The following is a 23,542-nucleotide window of genomic DNA, read 5'->3' as shown; positions in this document are numbered from 1 at the left end:
GAAATACCGTGTCATGCAAGCTGCTGGGACTTTTGGATTGTTTGTTACTGTAGCATAACTTAATCTCCCCTGACTCATATAATGGGAAACAGAGCAAAACCAAAGGGTGGAGACCCACAGGCACGGCCATGGGTAACCAAGTGTAAAAAGAATCACATCCAGGGATGGAATGGGTTAGAAATGATCTGGGAAGAGGCAGGGCAGATGGGATGCTCTGAGTTGTTAGGCGACAGCATTTCCTGGGCAGTAGAAGGCTCAGTGAAGAGGGAAGACAGCTGCTGTGAGGACAAAGCTAGAGGATTTCAACCTGGCAGCTACAAGAATTGGGAAAGAGAGTCTGTCTGCCATTACAAGAGGTGACTATGAGTGCTGAGGGACAGCCTTAGCTGGCCCCCAAGAGAAACCTGGAGAAATGGCCCCAGTAGGAAAACTGTCAAAGTACTCATGTCCTAGACCTAGAAACAGAAGGGGCCATCTCATCCCTTCCAGGCCACCCTGCCCACACCTCAGGTCCAGAAGGGGGAACTCTGGGTTCTTCTTTCTCAACTGTGGCCATTGGCCAGGAAACTGACTGTTTACCGGCTGGGAGGAATGGCTCAGACAGCCTAGCTGAGATGTTGGACACAGACCCAGCTGCCTTCCTGGGCCCAATGCCTGTCAGAGAGGGGAGCACCCCAGAGAAAGGGGCTATCACAGGCCAGCCCAGGACTAGGAACAGCAGCAGCTCAGAGGCAGTATGATCTGTGGACTCTCCCACACACCTGGCATGAGGTATCCATCTGCTCAATGCCAGTTAAGTCCAACCTCCCAATCTAGAGAGCCGAGCCATGGCAATAAGGAATGAAGGGAACCTCTTGAACCCAAAATTTGAAGAAGTGGGTGGTGCCGGAGTGTAGTCTATAAAATGAGAAAGTGTGTGTGTCCCCATGCATGTGTGCATGTGTGTGTGCTCTTGAGTACATGTGGATGTGTGTGTGCCAGAGTATATGCATGCATGTGTGTGTGTGTTGCACATGCATGTGTGTGCACCTGCACAGGAGTGACTCCAGAATGAAGGAGAATGATGCCTATGAGTTCAGCACCCTGACACCGTGAGTTCAGCACAGGTTTGTGGGAAATCCGGAGAGGGGACCCAATGCCTAACTCCAGACTATCAATGCCTGCAGCCTCATCCACAGCTGTTATCACTGGCAGTAGCCTTTGAGGGGTCCAGGAACAACAGCTCTCTGTGGGACCTCGGGCAGCAAAGCAAGATTGACTTCAACGAGGGCCCTCCCTTGGGCTGTAGGTAGGCATGGGCATAGATGGTGAGGTTCTGAAGAACAACCTGCCCAGGCAGAAAAGAAGCCCTGGGTCCAAGTGGCAGCACCAACTTACAGTCTGACTATTCAAACGGCAGTTTCCTCCAGGAACTTCCTTATGCACAAGCAGCAGCCAAGCCCAGGAAAAGAAGCTGGCATGTCATTGGAGAACACAGGTAAGTCTGTGGAGGCCCCACAGGCTTACAGTGCGATGCTTCCAGAGTGAGCTTTGTAGAAATGGAAAGGAAACATAGCCATCTATCCCAAGTGACTGTAGCAAGCCCAGCGAAGACAAGAGGATGCCCCCCAGTAACCAAGAGTGCAGTCAAGCATGCAAAAGATTATCAGGGTGGAAGGAAAGTGGAGGTGGACAGTGCACATTGGCTACATTGGGCAAAGACAGGTGTGCCAACATGGTAGCAGAATAATGGCCCATAAAGATGTCTACATCCTAATCCCCGTATCTGTGAATATACTAGGCTACATGGCACAGGTTGCCAACAGCATTAAGCTTGCAAACCAGCTATCCTTAAAATAGGGAGGGCTGGATGCGGTGGCTCACGCCTGTAATCCCAGCATTTTGGGGGCTTGAGGCGGGGATTTCACGAGGGTCAGAATTTTAGACCATCCTGCTAACACGTGAAACCCCGTCTCTACTAAAAAAATTACAGAAAATTAAGCCAAGGGCCGTGGTGGCAGGCAACCTTGTAGTCCCCAGGCTTACTTGGGAGGCTTGAGGCAGGGGAGAGTAAGAGGTAGGTGTGAACCCGGGAGGCGGAGCTTGCAGTGAAACTGAGATGATCACAACCACTGCCCACTCCAGCCCTGGGCGACAGAAGCAAGACTCACTCTGTCTCAAAAAATAATAATAATAAAAATAAGGAGATTATCTGGGATCATCCAGGTGGGCCCAATATAACCACAAAGGTCTTTGAAAGAGGGAGCCAAGTGGAAAAGGGGGGAAGAAGAGCCAGAGAAGGAGACGTGATGACAGAAGCCAGGTCAGCATGAGAGGATGTGAGAAGGCCTTGACCCGCCATTGCTGGCCTTGAAAATGGAGGAAAGGGCCAGGGGCTGAGGAACCCAGCAGCCTTCGGAAGCTAGAGAAGGCCAGGAAACAATTATCTCCTCCAGCCTCCAGAAGGACCCAGATTTTAGCCCAGCAAGACCCATGTTAGGCTTCTGACCTGCAGAACTGCAAAAGAATAAATGTGTGTTGATCTAACCAACTAAATTTGGGGTAAAATTTGTTTCAGCACCACAAGAAAACTAACACAGCTGAGAGGATGGGAATAAGGGGTCTACGGCATCTTTAGGAAGACACGGACATCACACTCAGACAGCCTCTGATAGTGTCTAGTGAGGCTGCCTGCAGGACTGCAAGGGCATGGCCTCGATGGGACCTACAATTCTCTATAATTCTGAATGGAAGCCAAGGAAGATGCCAGAAGCCATCAGAGCTAGCAGAATGTCTAGATACCAGTGTGGCCAGTGAGGGGCAGGGTGACCACTTAGGAGGTAACGGATATAAACTGAGCAAGGAGGAGGTAACGGATATAAACTGAGCAAGGCCTCCAGATGGGCACCAACAAGCTCTCTGTGTTTCATTTTTATTTTATTTCATTGTTTCATTCTGTGAACCACAAGCTATTCTTGGTAATTTTTATGTCTTCCTAGAACCCTTTTGTGCTTTTGATAACTAAAAGGAATATTGCCTCACTTGTATGCATTCCTTTTTTCTGCCTCTTCCCTAAACTGTTATCCCTCCACGCTGCGACAGGTATATCTACAGCATATCCAATAACTCACATCTTTTACTCACAGTAAAAAGTAATGCTGGGAAATGAGAAGACTCGTGCTCAGCCGGTTCTTTTATATAAATTATATGCATTTATATAACCTCCTACTTGAGCAGGCACTTTACGACAATCTGAAATTTTTTTTATTTAACAAATTAGGATCTCTTTTAGTATCTAGAAGACAAATTTTCACACTATTTGTTAATATGGACTTTGCCAGCTAAATCTAAGATGTAATATTTTAGAGATTTAAATGTCCTTTCTGTGTTATTTGCTAACTTTCAATCCTTATCAAATGGATATTTTATTGTGTGATCCATTCTTTTCCATAAATTGACCAAATGTCCTAAAAGGCAGTGCTTGTTAGGAGCTTGTTAAAAGTCAGCCTGAAGAAATTGTTAAGTATAAATCTTAGGACCAACATATCCAGACCAAGTTTCTTGTTTTGTTCAGGAATATTTAATTCTGCATATCTCAGCATAAATAGTTCCTTTTAAAAAAAAAAAAAGTTTTGAACATTGAGAAATGTATGCAGTTACTAAAAGTAATGTTTACAAATAGTTCACAGTGATTTCAGAAAAGGCCAATGATGCTAAATGGGGAGAAAAAACAGGATATAAAACTGAACAGAATGGGAGCTCTCAAAATTTATAAAATACAGTGGCGGGGGAAAGACTAGAAGGAAACAACACTAGTGCTATTCAGAGCAATTTTGTTCTGCTTCTTGATGCTTTCCTGTACCTTCCACATTTTACATAATAAGCACACATTGCCCTTTTTCTTTTTTATATATTTGTATTAATACATGCTCATTGCCGCAATGCATTTTCTTTTATAATCAGGGGAAAAAAGTAAGAGCTAAAAATGAAAAGGTCAGTTTGGGTCCTCTCTCAAGGAATTCACTAGCTTAAAAAAATGGTGTAGCTGAAAATATCAACAGCCTCAAGAGAAGCTGAGATGGATTCACAGTTGGGTCAAGGAATGGAAAGGGAATTACTGTTTACAGAACACCCACCTCAGGCCTTATGCAGATGATTTACACACGTCTCATCTCATTTAATCCTCACAATCCCATGAGGCAAATCCTATGATTATTCCCTTTGAACAGATCTGGAAACAGAAGCTCAGAGCAGGGCTCCAGGGTCACACGGCAAGTGAAGACAAGCAAGATGGGAACTGAAACTCTTTAGGCTCCACCAAGCTGTTATCGCTGCATGGCACTGCCTCTCAGACCAAAACAGCTACAGCACCACTCTACTGAGAGGTCACTGTGGGCTTGTCCAGTCAATGATGGAGATGGAGCCCCTATCTGCCTTTGCTCTCCATCCCTGACCACTCCCCTACTCAAAGTCTTTTTCTTTCCTACTCAACCTGTATCGACAACCCATGTCCTGCTGCAATGAATGTCCAGGCCCAGCAGTGAGAGATAAGCCATTCATCAAGCAGGGATCAAGCCGGGTGACGGAAAAGCACCCCACAGAGTACAGCCAAGGAAGGACATCGAGAGCTGAGTACCTGCAGCAGAGCCCCAGGCAAGGGAAAAGGAGGCTGATGAGCACTGCTCTGCCCCTCCCAGAGGCCTTCCAGGGCTGGCTCCTCCCATCCCTTGTAGGCATCCAAGGGCTATGCAAGGTCACAGGATAACAATGGGTTTCAGTCCACCAGACTCATAAAATGAAAGTAAATGCCAGCTTTCACCAGCACAAACTCTCTGGGCAGTAGGCAGCCCAGCAACAATACCTGGCCAGTGTCTCTCTCCTTCGACAACTGTCAACCACCAGAATCTAACTCCCTACTTCCAGACATGCAGAAACACTCACTCTCACACCCCACAGAGACCGTGTCACCCTGCCATCCTTGGAGCCTGAGACATTTTTCCAGTTATACAAACAGAGAAACCGAGACCCAGAAAAGGCCCCTGGGTGGAACATTTGTCCCCAGGACAAAGTTGCTTTGAGGAGCTTACAGGTTGAATCGCCCATAGCTCTGTTTTGTGTGGCTTGTGCTGTGTTGTTTACATTGTTTTATTAGTTGATGACAGCTTTAAATCAAATTTTACATTAAGGTCCAGATTTGGGGTTCCTCTTAAAAAAATAAATCAGCACGTCTACAACAGTAGGATTTTCACTCCCAACCACAAAATCTGTTAAAGCTGTGTGACAGCTTCTCCTTTTAATGGAGATGACCTCTTCAGGCCCTGTACTCCAGGTGCCACAGGAACCAGCTGCCCGGTTCATCCTTGTGTGTTACCTGCATGAGGTGGCAACCTTGTGCAAGAGCACCATGTTTAGTCCCTGGGGAACTGCTGAGAGGAGTGAACAGGCATTATTCAAGGGCAAAATGAATGCGCTTGGATACTCAACACCGCAGAGGGGAGTCAACAGAGGTGTGTCACCAGACATAGAACACAGGCAGGGTCTCCACCACACTGGGAGCTCCTGGGTCCAGGAAATATGTGCTTCCAAACTGTGGCTTCGGCTCCCAAGCACAAAGAATGAATGTCGACAGAGATGGGGTGTGTGGAGCCAGTGTCAAGGGAACAGGAGGCAATGTGGAAGTTGTAGCTTGTCACCCCAGGTCCCCACCCCAGTTAGGGTTCCTTCCACTAAGAAGGCCCTGCCCTCCTCTGGCTGGAGCCCACCCCAAGAACCTGCAACGAGCTGTGGTAAGGGCACACCGAAAAGAAGTCCAGAACAGGGGGCGTCTGGAGACAGAGACTGCTGGTGGGGCACTAGACACCAAAGAAGGGCAGGAATTCCTCTTTCCTGTACCTCAACAGATATCTGACAATGGACATCTGTCACAGCTGGAAGCAGCAGCTCCCATAATAAGCAGTATTAGCCTCACACCCCCTGCCCAAAGAAAACACTTGGGACTCCCGGTTTGTAAAACCACCTCAAGAAATCCTTGGACCTTCAGTCCCCAGAACTAGTCCCCGGTCCCTGCCCCCAGAGCTGGTCCCTTTCCTTCCTCTGCTGCACCCAAGAATAGAAGACCCCCAGAATTCCTCCTTCTAGCACAACGACCTCCCCAACACCAGCTCTGACACCCCAGACCCAGACCAGAGCCATCATCGAGGTATCCTGTCCTTGCAGGCACCAGGGAGACTAGCAGCCCATGTGTACCATAGCAGCAAGAGGACTCTGGGCTCAAGGGGCTTGAGGAGAAAGCACCGGCCCAGAGCTCTTAGCCAGCCCACCTCTCACTACACCCACTGCCTTCTCTACACTGCCCTACCAGTTCCTCCAGCAAGGAATCCCTGCATCCTGCACCACTAACTGTGCCCTTCTATCCTCAGCACTGAGGGGCACTGGCCTCAGAGTCCCCATGGTTGTGGTGAGCAAGGCAGAGGGAAGGAGAACGGACTTAAGCTGGGTAAGTGTCAGAGGTGGAGCCTTAGGCCTTAACCAAGAAGCTGGAGGCTTGGAGACAGAACCGGGGTTCCGGAGCTGAAAGTCAGGTTGAAAGGGAGGGACTAGGAGAGAGGAGGGAAAGCAGAGGGAGTTGCTGTCACGAACGCCCTCGCCGCGCACCTGTGGCGCCTGCCGCGGGCCGGACTGGAGGCAATGGCCGTGGACAAGGACGGCCCCGGCGCAGGCTAGGATTTCCCCGCAGCCGGACTGGCCCAGCTCTGCTCCTTTCCTGGGCGAACAGCGCCCACCTCCGGCCCAGGCGGCGGCGCCTCCGCCCGCGGCGCGGACAGCGATAGAGAAACCCGCTCCTCCAAACCTGGTGGAGGAGCGCGGCAGAGAAGCGCCGGGCTGAGGCTCTGGGGGCCGTGGGGCGCGAAACACCGCACCTACCAGGTTATGCCCAGGAGAAGGAGACAGGGCGGGCTCCAGCCGCTGGGCACTCCTCACCTCGAAGTGAGGAAGACACCGGCCCACCGAGATCAGGGGAGGTGCGCCCGACACAGGTACCCGGCACGCAGACACGCCCACCCCCAAACACCGAGAAACAAAGACGGCCCTGAGCCACGCACGCCTGCGCAGCCAGCGCTGGGCGCACACCCGCACCCACACAGCCCGAAAGGCGGCGCGCAACCCGCAAGAAGCCCGGCTCTCATTGCCGGCCCGCAGCGCTGAGCAGTCCTGGCGCCGCTGCCTAGGTGGGCCAGGGAAGGCGCGCCACCGCGTGTAGCACCGCGGCTGCCCAGGAGCAGAGGGGGACTCGCGCGGCCCAGTTCGTCCCAACCCCGCCGGTGCCCACTGCTGCGACGCCTCACAGACCGTGTCCCAGTGGGCCTGGGCACAGCGGTCACTCACCTTCCTGCACAGCCTGGAACGGGTTGTTGGCCTCGATGACCTTGATGGAGTAGGTGATCTTCTCGCTCTGCAGGATGTCATCGTTGAGGCTCAGGTCGGATACCGCCAACTGGAACACCCTGTCGTCCTTGGCTGCGTTCTCCTCGAAGATGGCACCTGGAGGAGAGGGGGGATCAAGACTGGACCTGGACAAGAACCCTCTCCCCGCTTCCCTTGGCCCGAGGGTCAAGGCACTCGCAGACCGATGATTGCCAGGTGGTGGGAAGTCTGAGCTGGTATTTCAGCTTGGCAGGGTAGAATAAGGCTCTCCTATCTCCACCCGCACAGGAATATGCTCCCCTCCCCCCAGCAGCCCTCGGCGCACACGTGCACACAGTTGACATGAGTTACACATGCATATCCCACATGCTGCCACCAGGTCACACACGTGTCTCACAACCAAGGCACCACATGTCCTAGCCATGCCCCACACAAGGGACTAAGCCAAGCTGGGGTGGCCCCAGTCAGTGCCCAAATGCCTTCCATTAATCCCATCCCAGGAGCCAGGAAGTTCCCCGGGAGAGTGGTGTCCCCCACCCAAATCCCAGGACAGAATGATGACTCCTTTCTGCCATGCACATTCCCTCCTGAGTGGAGCTGAGCGAAGCAGGCCTACAGTTGGCTTTCCTGCGCAGAGGGGTCTTCCTTAGGCAGGGGCCTCCGATGACCTGCAGCTTGAATGGCTGTGACGCTGCCCGGCCTGGCGCCCTGAGCTCAGCCTCCTACTCTCCATCCTTCCCCACTTCCATTTCCTGTATGTCTGTCGAGGGGAGTGGGGGAAGGGGACTGTGTCCTAGGCGCCTCCAAGTTCAGATCTAGCGGGGCTGGGGGTCCCAGAAGGACCTGTTCTTGAAGGGTTTTCTAGAACCGCGGACAGCTCCTCCAGGGCGCCCTCCGGCTGGCGCTTTGTGCGCCTAGCACAGCTTCCATGGACCCTGCGCTTCCAGCCGAGATGCGTCCGACCAGCTCGAGCCTAGTCCTGCAACCTGGGCAGCTCTGGAGTCAGCCACCCACACCCCACCTCATCAAGCCCCGAGGGTCCCTGAGGTCCCGGAGCTAGGCCCAGTGATCCCTCAAGCTGGGGGCTGGGTAGGAGGAGGGAGGCCCCGATTCCTCACTACACCCGGAGTCCGAGCCGCAACGCTGACCGCGAGACCCGCACCCCTCCAGGGCGGGAAGCAGGTTTGGTCACGGGCCCCTGCAGGGGAACCGTAGTTCTCTGAGCCCAGGCCTAGTACTCACCACCCCACTCCACGCCCCGGCCCCGCCTGTCCCGTTCTCCTCGACTTCAACACCTCCCAACCCCCAGTTTCCCTGTGATCGCTGGTCTTTCCCAACTTCCGGAAAGACGACTGCGGAGGGACTCCCCCAAAGCGACCGCTGTCAGCCCCCCAACTCGGCCCAACTTCCCGAGATTCCTCCCGTGTTGCTCCCAACTCCCACCCACTGCCCCTCGGCGCGCCCCCTCCTCCTCTGCTCTCTCATCTTCTTTCCCGGTTCTCTCTCTCTATCCATCTCTTCCCGCTCAGCATCCCCCTACCCCGCGCTGCCCACGCTTCTTCCCTCGGCTCCCACCACCCAGACTGTCTGGGCCCCCAAGACTTGGACCACGCAGAACTCTGGGACTGTCCAGGATGGGGCTGCAGTCGCCACAACCAGATACACACGCACCCACACATACACCGAGGGCTACACAGACACACCGGAGAAGCAGGCAGACACTGTGTCCACTCTAACAGGCTGACAGACAGTCGTGCACGCACCAACACACGCTCAGATGGCCCCACACACCCCAACGCCCTCTCGCAGTAACAGGGACACCGTGCCAGGCGCACACAGCGACACACGCTGACAACACGCACCACACACATTCACACACGGTTCCGGTCCGGTCTATTTGATCTTGCCCTGCCAACTTGGCGAGCCCCCCGCCGTGCCTTCCCCTGCCCCCCGCTGCTCTGAGCTGCGCGGAAAGGACCTCCTGACCCGCCGACCGCCCCTCTAAGGGCGCGGGTCTCCACGCGCGTCCATCCCGCTGTTCTCCGAAGCCTCGGCCCTAAGTGTCGGCAGAGGCCGCGGGGCCCCGCGCGGAGATCGGAGCCCCGGAGAGCGGCTAGCAGCCAGCCGGAGCGCGGCGCGGCCCGTGCACAGCTCCTCCGCCGGGCGGCGCGGCGCGGCCCTTCGGGGGAGCACCGCCCGCCGAGCCCCTCGGCCCGGGGAACCGCCAAGTTTGGACGCCGCGCACCCCCTTCCCCGTTGGGGCCCCCGCCCATCCTCAGCCGGGCAGCCAGCCACGCTCACCGATGTGGATGATGGAGTCGGCCCGCACCGACACGCACTGGCATATCCAGGGGAGAAGCCACAGCGTCAGCGCTTCCATGTCCCCCGGGCGCGCGGCTCATCCGCCTGGGCCCGGGGCGAGGCCGAGGGCAGCGCGAAGCGGGGAGGCGCTGGTCCCGGTGCAGTCCCGGGCCGCTCCCCGGGAGAGCCGAGCCCGCCCGTGCGTCTTCCCCGCGCGCCCGCGCCCTGCGCCTGCGCCCGCCCGACAGCCCAGCCAGCCAGCCCAGCGCTGGTCGGCTCCCGCTCCCGCTCGGTGGCGGCTGCGGCGGCGCTGCAGCTTGAGCCCAGGCGGCGCTGGCGGGGCGGCCCGTGCGGTGGCAGCGGCGCTTCCGCGGTCTTAGAGCGGCTCGGGGGAGGCTGAGGCGGTGGTGGCGGCGGCCGGTGCTGGGCGTGGGCGGCTCTGGGCTGGCTGTGTGTCTGAGCCCCGGTGAGGAGTCGTAACTGCGGAGGACGCCCCCTCCCTCCCCCTCCCCCTGGGTCAGCTCCCCCACCTCCTGCCCGCCTCCCTCCCCTCGCACTCTCTCCTACCAGTGACTGCGGAGCCTCAGCCTCGCCGCGCGGCGCTCGCCCGCTCGCAGCTCGGAGGGGGCGCTGGGTGCTCCACGTTCCCGGCCCGGGGGACGCTCGGAGACCGGCACGGCAGCGGGGACCGGCCTGGGCTGCGGCGCGCCGAGCCGTGGCGGCCCGGGGCTCCTTCTCCGGTTCACCAGGGGCGGGAGAACGGAGGAGGGCCGGCCGCTAACTGCCCTCGAGGGGCTCCCGAAGCGCCCTGGCGATCTCAGCAGCCGCGGGTCTCGGGTCATGTCCCCGGCCGAAACAGACCGTTCCTCGTGGAGTGGGACCTGGGGAGCAAGAAGAGAGACCGGGGCGGGGCGCCGGGCCAGGCCCCGGGACACCTGGGGAGCCAAAGGGGGCCGGCCGCCGCGAGCATCTCGGAGGAGAGCCCGGGCCGCGGGCTCGAACCCTGGCTGGCCGCGCGGACCTCGGCGGGCGCCCATCCCCCGCCCCGCCTGCAGCGCACTCAGCCGGGAGGCGGCAGGAGGCTCGGACTCTGAAGCCCAATTCATGGCCGGAAACCAGCGCAGCCGTGACCGCGGCGCCTGGACGTGAGGAGCCTTCCAAGCGGCCGGCGGGCTCAGACTCCGACCCTACACGGAGCTTTCTTGCGCGAGGCCGGGCGAAGAGCCCACTCCTCGCGGCCATAGCGGAACGGTGCTCCCTCCGCCTCCGGTGCCTGCCTCGGGCTGGCCACCACCAAAGAGCGTTAAGCTGTTGTGGGCTGGTGCCTGAAAGGGACTGGGCTCCATGTGGCACCCCCAAGATTACGAGGAGACAGCTGAGTTTCCTGGAGTCTGGGACCTGGCAGAGCCTCGTTCGAAAGCTGCTCCTCTGGCAAGCCTGGGAACGTCCCCCGGCCCTGTTGTCAGCGGGGACCCCAGGACTCCCGCCGCGCACCAGGTGGTGCTCGAGCTCGAGGGAGGCGGAGAGGCTCCCACCACAGCCCTTGCCCAGAGCTCCCAGAGCACCCAGAGCAGTAGGCGAGGCAGACACCTAACCAGGTCATCTTTTAAATGTTGGGGGGCACTATGAATGAGCTGTGTATGCTCAGATGCCTGGGCTCTGACCTAGCCTGGGAAGAAGAGTAGGGATGGCTTCCTGGAGGAGGTGACAGTCGTAAAGACTGAGTGAAGGTTCCCGAGGAGAAAATAAGGCTTCCAGGCATTGAACGGTGGTGAGCCAAGGCAAAAAGAAAGAAGTGTGTGTGTCTGTATGTCTGTCTGTCTCCCATGTGGCCAGCCAAAGAGTAATCATTGGTAGATTTCACTTTGAAAAGAAAGATTGGAGAGGATGGGCTGTGCTGAGGGGGCCAGTAGAGGCCCATAGCCCTGTGAGGGAACCCTGAGGGGGCCAGCTCAGCTGAGCAGGGACAGCATGGTGGAGCAGAGAAGCTGGATTGCAGAAGTATCAAGGAATCCCATGGGCCAGCAAGGTGACTTCCAGGTTAAGGGGGCCACGGGGCAAGAAGAGAGGAGTGGTCATACTCGCCCATGGGAGTGGCTGAGTGTGGTCCTACACACACACACACACACACACACACACACACACACTTCTTCCAAAAACCTGTCTTAGGGTTCTTGAGTAGTGAAACCTGACCCACCCTGCATCTCAAAACCCTCTATGCCTCTAATTCTCATTCCTGCAAAATTCTACCATTCACTGGCTGAAATGTTGTAAGGAGAAGAGAAATAAATGATGAGTTTTATTATACATCAGTTTGGTTCCTACGGGGACTGTCTCCACCTTGAAAGGATGGTGGGTGTGGTCTTGACCTGAAGTCCCTGTGGGTCAGGGACACTCCCAGGGTCCCCTGTTGTTGGGGGTTCTCCAGTGTGTTAGTACAGTGGGCATGTGATATACCCAGTTAGAAGTTTTTCTTTGATGTATGTTTTGCTAGGTGTAGGTAGCATGATTTCAGTGGAACAAGTATTAAGACCTCCTTCCAAGTATTAAGAAGACAACCCACTAACACATAGTTTTGGAGTGATTTCCATCAAGTTCCAGTTTGGATGATGAGGTGGGTGATGAGGTTCCTGTGGCTTGGCATCTGAGGATCATGACTCAAGGTGGATCTCATCTGAAGCTGTTGACCTGCGGCAACCTCACCTTCTGTCCCGGGTGCCTCCTTCCCCTCCAGCTTCCAGGGCGTGTGGTAGTCTGCCATCCCCATATGCTCATTCCCAGATGCTCACCCTGGGACAATCCACTCAGCCAAGCCAGTTTTCCTATTCAGGCTACAATCCCCTGAACACCCTTTGTGTGGTGACTGTAGGACTCTGCTCAGCTCCTGTTCCTCACAGAGCTGGGAGGCAGGCCCAGAGACCACTGGGGACCTGTACAGACTCACCTTGAGGCAAAATGTGTTTAATCCTCTGCCACCTAAAGTTGGAGTTGCCAGGTTCCAGGGGCATTGGCTGTTAGTGGTGGCTTGCTCAGACTCATAAAGCCTTTAACAATTTATTGCTCCTGGCCCAGCTATCCCTGGCCCAACACCCTTATCCCTGATAGCCTCTGGGGCTGCAAATGCTGCCTCTCCAAAAGCAGGGGAAGCAGCTCTACCCAATGAACAAGTTCACCCCTACTGCAAGAATTTAGCTGGAGAAGATAGATTAGCAATCTCTGGGTCATATGACACACACCCACTTCAGAGAGAGAAAAACTGAGGCCCAGAGAAAGGCATCAGGTGAGTTGCTGGCAGGCCCAAGGCTCAGTCCTCTTGGTTTGCTCCTCACTACACAAAGGTGTATTCAAAGAAATTAAAACTGAGTCAGTAAATCTTTCTTTTACACAAGCTCAGCCAACACAGGAGACTGCTTTTTCTAAAGAGTTCTTCAGTTTTACTGATTCTAATTACTTTTATTTAGCACTTACCACATGCAGGTACTGTGCTCACCACCTGACATCTTACCGAGGAGATGGTCATCCCATTTTACACACAAGGAAATGGAAGGACGGTGCAAAAAGATAAACTGGGCTCATCAGGAATCTCAACTGAAACAACACTGGAAGCTAGTAGTTGGCCACAGAAGCTGTAGGTGAAATGTCAAGGCAGAGAGAGGCCTCAGTGGTCTACTTGGAAGCCACAATCATTGTGACTTAAAGCTTTGTCATTCCAGAAATGCAGATCTTTCCTTTCTCCATTGCCTTCTTTCTCTTAGTCAGCCAAGAGCTGGACTAAGGAAAGGCCAGCTGGAGTCCTGGCCCTCCGAGTGACCTGCCTCCCAGGCACAATCCTGAGGAGCTGCCTGCCTGATGCGGAACCACCAGTGCCCAACCCCTGCAGAAGTGCCCCTCCTGAATCATGCGTCTCCAGGGAGGGCCCCAAAACTCTATCTTCCTCATTCCCTCCACAGCAGAGAGCCTACCAGTGATATGGAAGACGATTCAGCCCAGGCCCTGCTGGCAAAGAAAGATCAAGTCCAAGCCTGGGGAATTCTCTGCAGGCTTTGGCATGGAACCCAGCTGTGCCTTGTACACAGGGTAGAGGCCAACCCAGGTCTTGAGGTCAAGCCCCCAGGAAAGAGTCTGTAGGCATCTGGGGGGAAGGAACCTTGTTGCCAGCCCCATCTCTCATTACAGGCTCCAGGGAACCCACTTTCTGCCAAGATCCAAGCTCAGGAAATCTCACTGCTGCCTTCCTCTCTTAACCCACTGGGTTTTTCCTTTTTTTAATTTTTTCTTGAAGACAGGGTCTTGGTCTGTCACCCAAGCCAGGGGACATTGATGTGATCATGTCTCACTGTAGCCTACACCTCCTGGGCTCCAGCAATCCTCCCACCTCAGCCTCCTGAGTAGCTGAGACCACAGGCACATGTTACCATGCCCAGCTAATGTTTTTCATTTCTTGTAGAGATGGGGTTTCACCATGTTTCTCAGGCTGTCTTGAACTCCTGGACTCAAGCAATCCTCCTGCCTTAGCCTCCCAAAGTGCCGACGTTACAGGCGTGAGCCACCACGCCAGCTTTGTTTTTTGTTTTTTGGTTTTTTTTAACACCCTTGTTTATTGCTTTTTTCATCTGTTCTCCCAGCACTGCTTTGGCTCTTCCTCAGTTGAATGTGAATTGTCTGTCTCTACTTTGTCTTCCTTACTACCCTTTCTTGCCAACCTCTTTCATCTTATTTTTAATGTTTCTCAGCTTGTATTTATTTTATTTGATCTTCTTTTATATTACTGTATTTTTTTAGTTTACTTTTACTCTTGGTAGCCTCATGGGTTTTTACTTTAAATTTCCCAGGCCAGCAATCTTTTGCATTGCTCATTCTATTAATTTGAGGCTTCTATTGATTCATTCCTTGGTTTTCCCGAGGTTAGGGAGAGGGAAAATTCCAGCACAAGCTTGCCTCAGCCACCAGGGCAAGACCCACTGTTATGCCCCTTTGCACCCTTCCCATGGCACGGTGCAGACACCCATGGCGGGCAGCCCAGTTGAGGGAGGGCTTCTGCGGGCCAGAGCCGTGCCCCATGGGCCAATGAGGAGAAAGGAAATCACACATCATGTGTCTGCCCTAGATAGGAAGGCCTCATCTTTCCAGGGCAAGGACCTCTTTACTCCCATTATACAGTCAGGAAACTGGGACTCAGGACTGGGTCTTCAGTCTGCTTAGAATCAATTAGTCCAAAAAGTTACCTGTGTGGAAAATTGCTTCCTTTGCAAAAGCAAGGAACTCCAGAGGCCTCTTTCCTAGACCCAGGCTCTCCAGGCAGGGTGGGTGGCAGGACTGAACAGCAGCTCAGGCTCATCTGGGGCTCTCATGCTGACATCCAGGACTCCCCTTGACCCCTTGGAATCCAGCAAGGTTCATCCCTTCCTTAGAACCCTGCAAAAGTCAGATAAGGCAAGCTGGAGTGTGCACAAAGGCATCTCCAAACGCCAAGGGAGAGCAAAGGAGAAGCAAGGCTCAGGTCCAAAGAACAACCCCCAGGAGCTGTCATCTCAGTCCCAGGCCTCTGGGGGCAGCCTGTGTCTCACCTCCTGCTAAAGCAGAGATTCTCCAAGTATGTGCCCCAAAGCCTGGATATAAGAGGCTCTTAAGAGGAAGCTCAGGGTTTTTGAGAACCCCACTCCACGTCCATAGCCAGCCTTGGGCATGGGCGCTTTGAGTCTACCTGTGTGTATGGAATGGCTTCTGCTGCTGCAGCTCACACATGTAAAACCACAGCCCTGAAAAGCCTGTCCTAGAGCCCACAGGCTGGCCCACGCCCTCCCAGGAGACCTGCTGGGCTCCCTGCTTCCCAACCCCAACGCCTGCCTGGGGTGGCTCCTCTCCTCTCTCCCCAACACCTGGGCTCTGCAACTCTGCTGTTTTTGCACTTTGGGGACCACTCTAGTCCCCAATGACTGGAAAGACTAAGTGGCAGGGTCCTGAATCCTGGCCTGTCTGACCCCAGAGCTGAACTCAGGCTCCTGTACCCTCAAAAGTCACCGCCTGACTGTCCCAGAACATGAAGTGCCACAGAGGCCCCTGCCCCTTCCACCACTGCCCAGGGCTCCTCCTGCCTCTGTCATCTCCTGCTTTGGGTTCCAGGGCTCCACACAGGTTTAGCTGAGACCTTGAGCTGAGTTAAGGAAGGGAGTGTACATTGCAGGCGAAGGGAACAGCAAGAGGAAAGGTATGGAGGTGGAAACAAGTAAGGGAAGGCTGTGGGGAGAGCAGCAAGGTGGGAAGAAGAAGGCAGCAGAGGGACCAGGATAGAAGTTGACAGAATGGTCCTGGTGGGAGATGCTAAAGCCACACATTCTCCTTCCCAAACACATCTCTACAGAGTGGGTCTGGGGTGACATCATGGCAGCCAGAGGCCTGTCAACCATCGTGTCTTCAGTGGACATCCTGGGCAAGAGAATCACCAATCTCCAAAAGGGAACTTAAACAGTGGAGTGAGAGGTCTTTGTCCCCCTGGCTACCAGGGAACTCATGGGAGACTGTCCCACCCTGGTTCTATACACAATGCTCTATGCCAGTCATATGTCCTCTGCCCTCCCCAGGAATGAGGCTGCAAGTGTCCACACATAAAGTGGGGCCTTGTTGCTCACCAGACGCCCCCTGCTCCTTGTTTAAGATGAGGTACCTAAATGTCAGCCTGCACAGCAGGCCAGGAGCTGCACAGATATTTTGTTCAATGGATGCGAGAGGTCCACCCCACCACACCCCTCCTCACCCCATCCTCCTAAGTTGGGTGCAGCACAGGGGCTCCCACGAGCTCACAGCCTTTCAGAACTGAGTCCCCAACTCTCCCAAGGGAGCAGGTGCATCCACCTGAAGCCCTTGCTCATCCAACAGAAAGCCCCTTCCGCAGACCCAGCCCTCCAGCTGAACGCAGCCCCTAATGGATCTGAGCACCCTACATATGGACACACCCATTTCCAAGAGCGGGTTATCTGGCCTGTAAACTTCTTCTTCCATCCGACAATGAAGTGAAATTGTGATTGACTTTTCCTATCTGGGCACCATAGTGCATTTAGCACTCTGTAAACCTAAAGGGGGGAAGTACTACCTCACAGGAGGCTTCTGGAGACTTGGTTTGGAGCAAGGGCTGCCTGGTATTCCTCCAGATGAGGCAGGAACATGGCAAAGGCTCTGAATCCACTGCCAATATGCTAGGCAACCTTGGGCAAAGTCCCTGACTTGCCAGAGATCTGTCTGGAAAATAGAGAGGGACCCAGAGATGTCTTTTGTTTTGGGGGTTTTGGCTTTTTTTGTTTGTTTGAGACAGTCTTGCTCTGTTGCCCAGGCTGGAGTACAGTGGCATGATCTCAGCTCACTACAACCTCCACCTCCCACGTTCAAGTGATTCTCCTGCCTCAGCCTCCCAAGTAGCTGGGACTGCAGGCATGTGTCACCACGCCTGGCTAATTGTTGTATTTTTAGTAGAAAGGGGGGTTTCACCAGGTTGGCCAGGCGGTCTCAAACTCCTGACCTCAAGTGATCTGACTGTCTCAGCCTCCCAAAGTGCTGGGAAATTACAGGCCTGAGCCACTGAGCCTGGTGGGAGCTTTGATATGAGGGAACAGAAGAGGGAGTGGGAGGAAGCAGAAGCCCCCAGGGGAGGCTCCCAGGGAAGGAGGGGAACCTGCATGTGCTTAACCCTTGCCAAGCACAAGGCCTGTGCACCAAAGCAGCACACACGCCTCACTATGGGGACAGGCAGTGGAAGGAGAAGGAGGTGGAAACAGGAAAAAGGGTCTGCAGATCAGAGGCCGTCGGCAGGCCTGCCACCCAGGTCCTCTCACTGTCTCCAGGACCAGGGCAGATCAACCAACAAGGGAAAGCGAGGGAGAAGCAGCCTCAGCAGTCAGAGGGGAGGGGCAGGGCAGGGCTCAACCACTGAGGGACACTCACTGTTGCCTGCCGAGCGCCTGCTCACGGCCTGTTGGTGACTGACTCAAGACTTTGTGAGAATGGGACTCTTATCCCCACTCTACAGATGAGATCATCAAGGCTCAGAGCAGTAAAGTCACCGGACAGTTAATGAAAAATAGCCCCCAACAGATGTCCACATTCTAATCCCCAGAATTTGTAAATGTGACCTTATTTGGAGAGAGCATTTGCAGATTTGATTAAGTCAAGCATCTGCAAATGAGGAGATGGTCCTGGATTGTCAAAGTGGGCCTGGATTGTCCAAGTGGGCCCTAAATGCCATCATGAATGTCCATCTAAGAAAGAGTCAGAGAAGGACGACACAGAGAAGACCATGTGATCACAGAGGCAGGGATTGGAAGGGCGCGGCCCCCTGCCAAGGAATGCGGGCAGCCACCAGAAGCTGAAATTCCATACAGCAGCCACAGGAAATGAACACAATACAGAGGCCAGGACACAGATCGAGATTAGCCTGACATGGCCCACCAGCCCTGCGCATGGGGACAAATCCTTTGGGGAGAAAGCCCCAGGGCCAGTCAGTCCAGCCCAGCATGAGCCTAGGCTGTGCACACTCACCCCAGCAGCCACACAGCCTTCCTGGAGACCAGCAAACAGAGAGAGTTAGGGCAGCCAGCAAGGCGGCCAGTAGACAGGTATGGCCCTCCCAGGGACAGCCACGGTCCTGCACTCCACCGTGTCCTCTGAGGACTGCACCAGTCTTCAGGGGCACACAGGACCCAGGGGGATGGAAATTAGTGGGAGAGACCTCCAGGACCACGGCACCCATAGCAGCTGTGTCTGAGCCCAGCTGCAACTGCCTGCCCTCTGCTCTCCATTCCCACATAGCAATCCACCCCAACCTTGTTTCTTAAAACACAAAAAGTCCTTCATTTCCTATATACAGAAGCTAGTTTTAATGTCTTGTTTGATTTACAAAATGCCAGAAAATGTGAAGAAGAAAACGGTGATAACCCATGACACTACCTCCATGTTCTTCCCAAGTGGTCCATTCTGACCAATGAGACCTTGACTGAAGCTCTGTTCACATAAAATAAAAGGCAGAGCCTCTGGAGGAGAAAGACTTTGTTCCTCTGCCTTCCCCCTTCTTCCTGCCTGGAAGGTAGACAGGAGACCCGGAGGAAAGCCTACCGTCCTGTGACCTTGAGAAGCCAAGCAGGGCATGCACAGCCTGCGTTCCAGGAGGGCAGAGTGGAGCTGCTTTATCAACCCAGGACACAGGAGCCAATCAGACCCTGGTCTTTATAAGCTTCTGCAGTGAAGTTCTCAGTTACTCGTAACTTAACACAAATCCTACCTGATACCACCAACCAGAAATAACCGCTGTTGACACTGTGATGCTCTTCTTCCCATCCTTTTTTCTATTCAAGTATAATTTTGAAAGAGAAACAGACAAAAGTATTGCTACCTGAAATTATTTTTCACTTCTTTCTTGCCTGTCTTCACCTATAGAAGGAAAGCCCAATAAGGAGGGCGATAGTATTTATCTTATTTACAGTTGTATTCTCAGTGCCTAAAAGAATACCTGGCATGTCTCACAGATATTCAATATATGTTAAATCAATTAATTAGTGAATGAATGAACATTTTAATGTGAGCATTTCACTCTGCTATGAAATTCTCTTCCAAAAATGTGATTTTTTTAATGGCTGATTACAGTTCTATTCCATGGAGCTATCATACATTATTCAATCATTCATTTCCTGTTGAACATTCTCCCCAATTTTTACCATTATAAACAGTGTTTCGGTAAAAATACTTATACATGCGTTTTCAACTTTTATGCAATTATTTTCTTAGTAGAAAAAATACCTAGCAGTGGAATTGCTGGGTCAGAGGTTATGCATCGTTTAAGTCTCTAATACATAGTTCCAAAATTGCCCTCCAAAGCTGTTTTTAAAACCAATCTACATTTCCATGGGCAGTTCATGAAAGTGTCTGCTTCTCTGCACCTTCACCAACACTAAACATTAATCTTTGTTTCATTCTTGATAAATGAAAAATTGTATCTCTAAGTTGTTTTAGGGTGCACTTCCCACTCACTGGGAACACTGACTGTTCTTTCCCCAGTGTGTGGCTCTTTGTGGGGTCACCTGAGGGTAGTGACCTGCATCTGCCATCATCTGTTGAAGGTCTGTGACCACAGAAGGGAGGGTCCCCTTGGCCTATGGGCCAGTGGTCAAGCCTCTCCAGGAAATGTGGGGGAGAGTAGCCAAAGGCTAGACCTCTGGAGTCCACGAGATTTCCAGACTAGAATCATCTGGAATCACGGAGATGACCTTCCTTCACAGGAGGCCGGGCCATCCCCGTGATCCCCTGCCAAGGGTCACGGTGGGCAGGACAGACACAGGTCCTAATGTGGACCCAGAGTCTGGTGGTGGTGGGTGAGGGGTAGGCCCAGGCGAGGACCAGACGGTTTTGGGGACTGGCAGGGAAGGGAAGCTGATGCCAGACCCTGAGACCTGGAAGGCTGTTACGGACTCTGAGATACCCGAGGGGGTTGAATAAGGAGGAAGGGGGAGCCATTCCAGGAAGCAGGCTGAGCATAAGCAAAGGCCCAGAGCAGATTCAAGCATGGGGTGGGCTCAAGCCCAGATCAGGACCACAGGGCGCGCGCATCCTCTCCGCCATACTCCCTCCCCAGAGGCCACACGCACCTGCAATACCGCGCAGGCCCTGCCGGTCCCCGACCTAATGAAGGCCGAGGTGGGGGTTGTCCAAACATCTCCCAACCCTCACACTCTGTGCCTGGCCTGGGCCGCACCCTGAGCCACCGCGCAATTGCCCACATTGGATTGTGCACGGAACAAAGATGGTCAAGGGCCTCCAGGCACCTCGAGGGGCCAAGAAAGAGCCAGGCACGCTTGAGAGCCTCGTGGAAGAGGCGGTGGGGCGCCCTGCCCCAAGAGACCCCGGGCTGAACAGAGACAGCGGTCTCCGGCCCCCATGCCCACCCTACTGGGCAGACAGCTACACAGGCTACCCCGCCGATGCCGCAGGTGACAGCGCGAGGCACGCAGCGAGGGCACGGGCCCACGCGAGGAGCAGTTCCCAAGCCCGACCGCCCGCGCCGCCCAGGAGCAGTCGCAGTGCAATGCTGCCCCCTGCCGGCAACCGCGGGAACGGACCCCAGGCGCTGCCGCGCGAGCCGCCCGGGGAGGCAGGACCGGTCCCAAGGATAACCGCACCTCCACGTGGTCCGGGAGGCCTGCAGGCTGCTGGGCGGTGGGAAGCCTAACAAGGCCTGGTCTCAGTGAAAATAACAGCAATAACCCACATTTACATTGCATTTACTACGAGACAGGCACTATGTCAACGCTTTGCATACATTAACTCATGTAATCCTCACCCAATCCTTCACAAGGGAGGAGCTCTTATTATTCCCATTTTATAGAGCAGTAAATGGAGGCACAAAAGAGTTATGTAATATGCCCAAGTGGTATGTGGCAAAATAGGATTTGAACCCAGGCATTCTGGCTCCCCAGCCCACGTCTTTGAACTATCTGCCAGTCAGAAAAACCAGTGGGGGATCCACCCTCATACAGCCCAGCACCTATGTGTAAATTCCTGCGGATTTCTAGAGCCCAACCCCCATGGTCAGCACCTGCTGCAAATAGCAGGCAGGTGTCCTAAAGCGTGGATCATTAACCATTCTCCGTCTGGACCACATATGGAGGGACTAGGGCCCTGGATTTCCCAGGGGTCTGTTGGAGACTGCCTGAGCATTCCCTGAGAGCCTTAAAAGGCCAGGATCCACAGGAGACTGAGGCAGGAGAATGGCGTGAACCCGGGAGGCGGAGCTTGCAGTGAGCCGAGACTGCGCCACAGTACTCCAGCCTGGGCGACAGAGCGAGACTCCGTCTCAAAAAAAAAAAAAAAAAAGGCCAGGATCCAAAGAGGTGATCCCAGTGTCCTCCTCCTTAGGCCATCCAAGATCCGGAGCAGGAAGAGGGCCTGGGTGAGATCAGCTTTTGTGAAGAGCCCACTGTGCGCAGTGTCAGTCCTGGCAGCCCCAAGTTCTTGCTGCTTCCCCCTCACCCTGATTCCTGCCAAAGTTTCAGGCTCAACTCTGTCAAAACCGTAAGTCAAACTGTGACAGTCCTACTTAAAGCTCTTTACTACAACTCAACAAGAAGACCCAACCTGATTAAAAATCAGGCAAAGGACATGAATAGCCATATCTCCAAAGAAGAGATATAAATGACCAATAAGCACATGAAAAGATGTTCAACATCACTAGTTATTAGGGAAATGCAATAAAAACCACAATGAGATACCACCTCACATCCATTACACACTAATCACAATCAACCAATAAATCACAAGCAAGGATGTGAAGAAATCGGAACCCTTGTGAACTATTCATGGGAACGTAAGAGGGTGCAGCCACTATGGAAAACAGCAGGCTATTTCTCAAAAAATTAAAAATAGAACTACCATGTGATTTCCAACTTAACCGAAAGGGTCAGAATCTCACTTAAAGAGTTTATTAAGTGCAAAGTTCAAGGACAAGTGGCCCAGGAAGCAAAGATTCCAAAGGATGGAAGTCAGTGTAGATCCAAAGTGTAGAAGTTTAGGATCATGCATACAGACAAAGTTTAGGGAAGCTTAACAGAACATTTAAACATCTATTTTTTTTTTTTTTTTTTTTTTTTTTTTTTTTTTTTTTTTTTTTTTGAGACAGAGTCTGCGCTCTGTCCCCAGGCCTGGAGTGCGGGTGGCCGGATCTCAGCTCACTGCAAGCCCTCCGGCCTCCCGGCGTTTAGGCCATTCTCCTGCCTCAGGGCCCTCCCAAGTAGCTGGGACTAAGGCACCCGCCTCGGTCGCCCGGCTAGTTTTTTGTATTCTTTAGAGGAGACGGGGTTGCACCGATTAGCCCCAGGGTGGCTCTCAATCTCCTGACCTTTTGCTGATCCGCCCGTCTTGGGCCTCCAAAGTGCTGGGATTACAGGCTTGAGCCTCACCGCCGCCCCGCCCTAACATCTCATCTTTTATGTAAAGCTTAATACATAGTTACAATGATCTGATTAGTCAAGATGGTCTTTTTCTTCCGGGAAAGGTATACTTAACATTCCACACTGAAGATATAATTGTCATGGGGTCTTGGCTGCTATCTGGTCTAAGTTAGGTACAGGACAATAAAAAAGGCAGTTAATCTATAACAAAGATCAGTGATTGGAAGGGGGGAGTTATGGTCTCTGGTCTCCCCTCGTCATTTACAGAACAAGAGCAATGAGTAAGAGAGTTAATCTATAATCTTTTCCTTTTTTCTTTTTGAGACTGAGTCTCACTTTGTCACCAGACTGGAGTGCAGTGGTGTGATCTCGGCTCACTGCAACCTCTGCCTCCTGGGTTCAAGCAATTCTCTTGTACCTAATGCCACTGAACTGTACACTTAAAAATGGTTAAGACGGTAAATGCTATATTATGTGCATTTTATCACAATTAAAAATAAAAATAATGTAAAATCAAACAAACCCTTTTCTGGGCCTTCTGTCTGCAGAACAATGGTCGAGTTCCTCCCAAGTAGCTGGGATTACAAGCACCTGCCACCAAGCCCAGCTAATTTTTGGATTTTTAGTAAAGATGGGGTTTCACTATGTTGGCCAGGCCGGTCTCGAACTCCTGAACTCAGGTGATCCACCCACCTCGGCCTTTCAAAGTGCTGGGATTACAGGTGTGCTCTGCCACACCCGGCCTTAATCTATAATCTAAGAAGCAGAATTGCAAACATGCTACATGAATGAGCCTTTCCCCTTGGTATAATAAATTTAGAGGATCTTGAAATTTTATTTCCTTTTACGTGATACAGCAATTCCACTATGGGTATATATCCAAAAGAATTGAAAACAGGTCCTCAAAGAGA

At 53.3% G+C, this 23,542-nt stretch overlaps 1 protein-coding gene across 1 annotated transcript in view; it reads right to left on the bottom strand.

Annotated features, from left to right (window-relative positions):
- GRID1 (glutamate ionotropic receptor delta type subunit 1) overlaps positions 1-10,094 on the bottom strand; it is a 570,596-nt gene extending 560,502 nt beyond the window's left edge. Inside the window, exons 1-2 of the mRNA XM_017893244.1 lie at positions 9,706-10,094; positions 7,366-7,521 (exon numbers count right to left, since the gene is read on the bottom strand). Of these exons, the coding sequence (XP_017748733.1) occupies positions 7,366-7,521; positions 9,706-9,784 (235 nt within the window). The 5' untranslated portion in view covers positions 9,785-10,094. The remainder of the gene's footprint in view (positions 1-7,365; positions 7,522-9,705) is intronic.
- Between the last annotated feature and the right edge of the window lie 13,448 nt (positions 10,095-23,542).

The sequence above is a fragment of the Rhinopithecus bieti genome, unplaced genomic scaffold (assembly GCF_001698545.2).
Source record: "Rhinopithecus bieti isolate Rb0 unplaced genomic scaffold, ASM169854v2 scaffold_23869, whole genome shotgun sequence".
Taxonomy (NCBI): domain Eukaryota; kingdom Metazoa; phylum Chordata; class Mammalia; order Primates; family Cercopithecidae; genus Rhinopithecus; species Rhinopithecus bieti.
The sequence above is the reverse complement of the archived record's forward strand: the minus strand, read 5'-3'. Positions and strand labels throughout refer to the sequence as shown.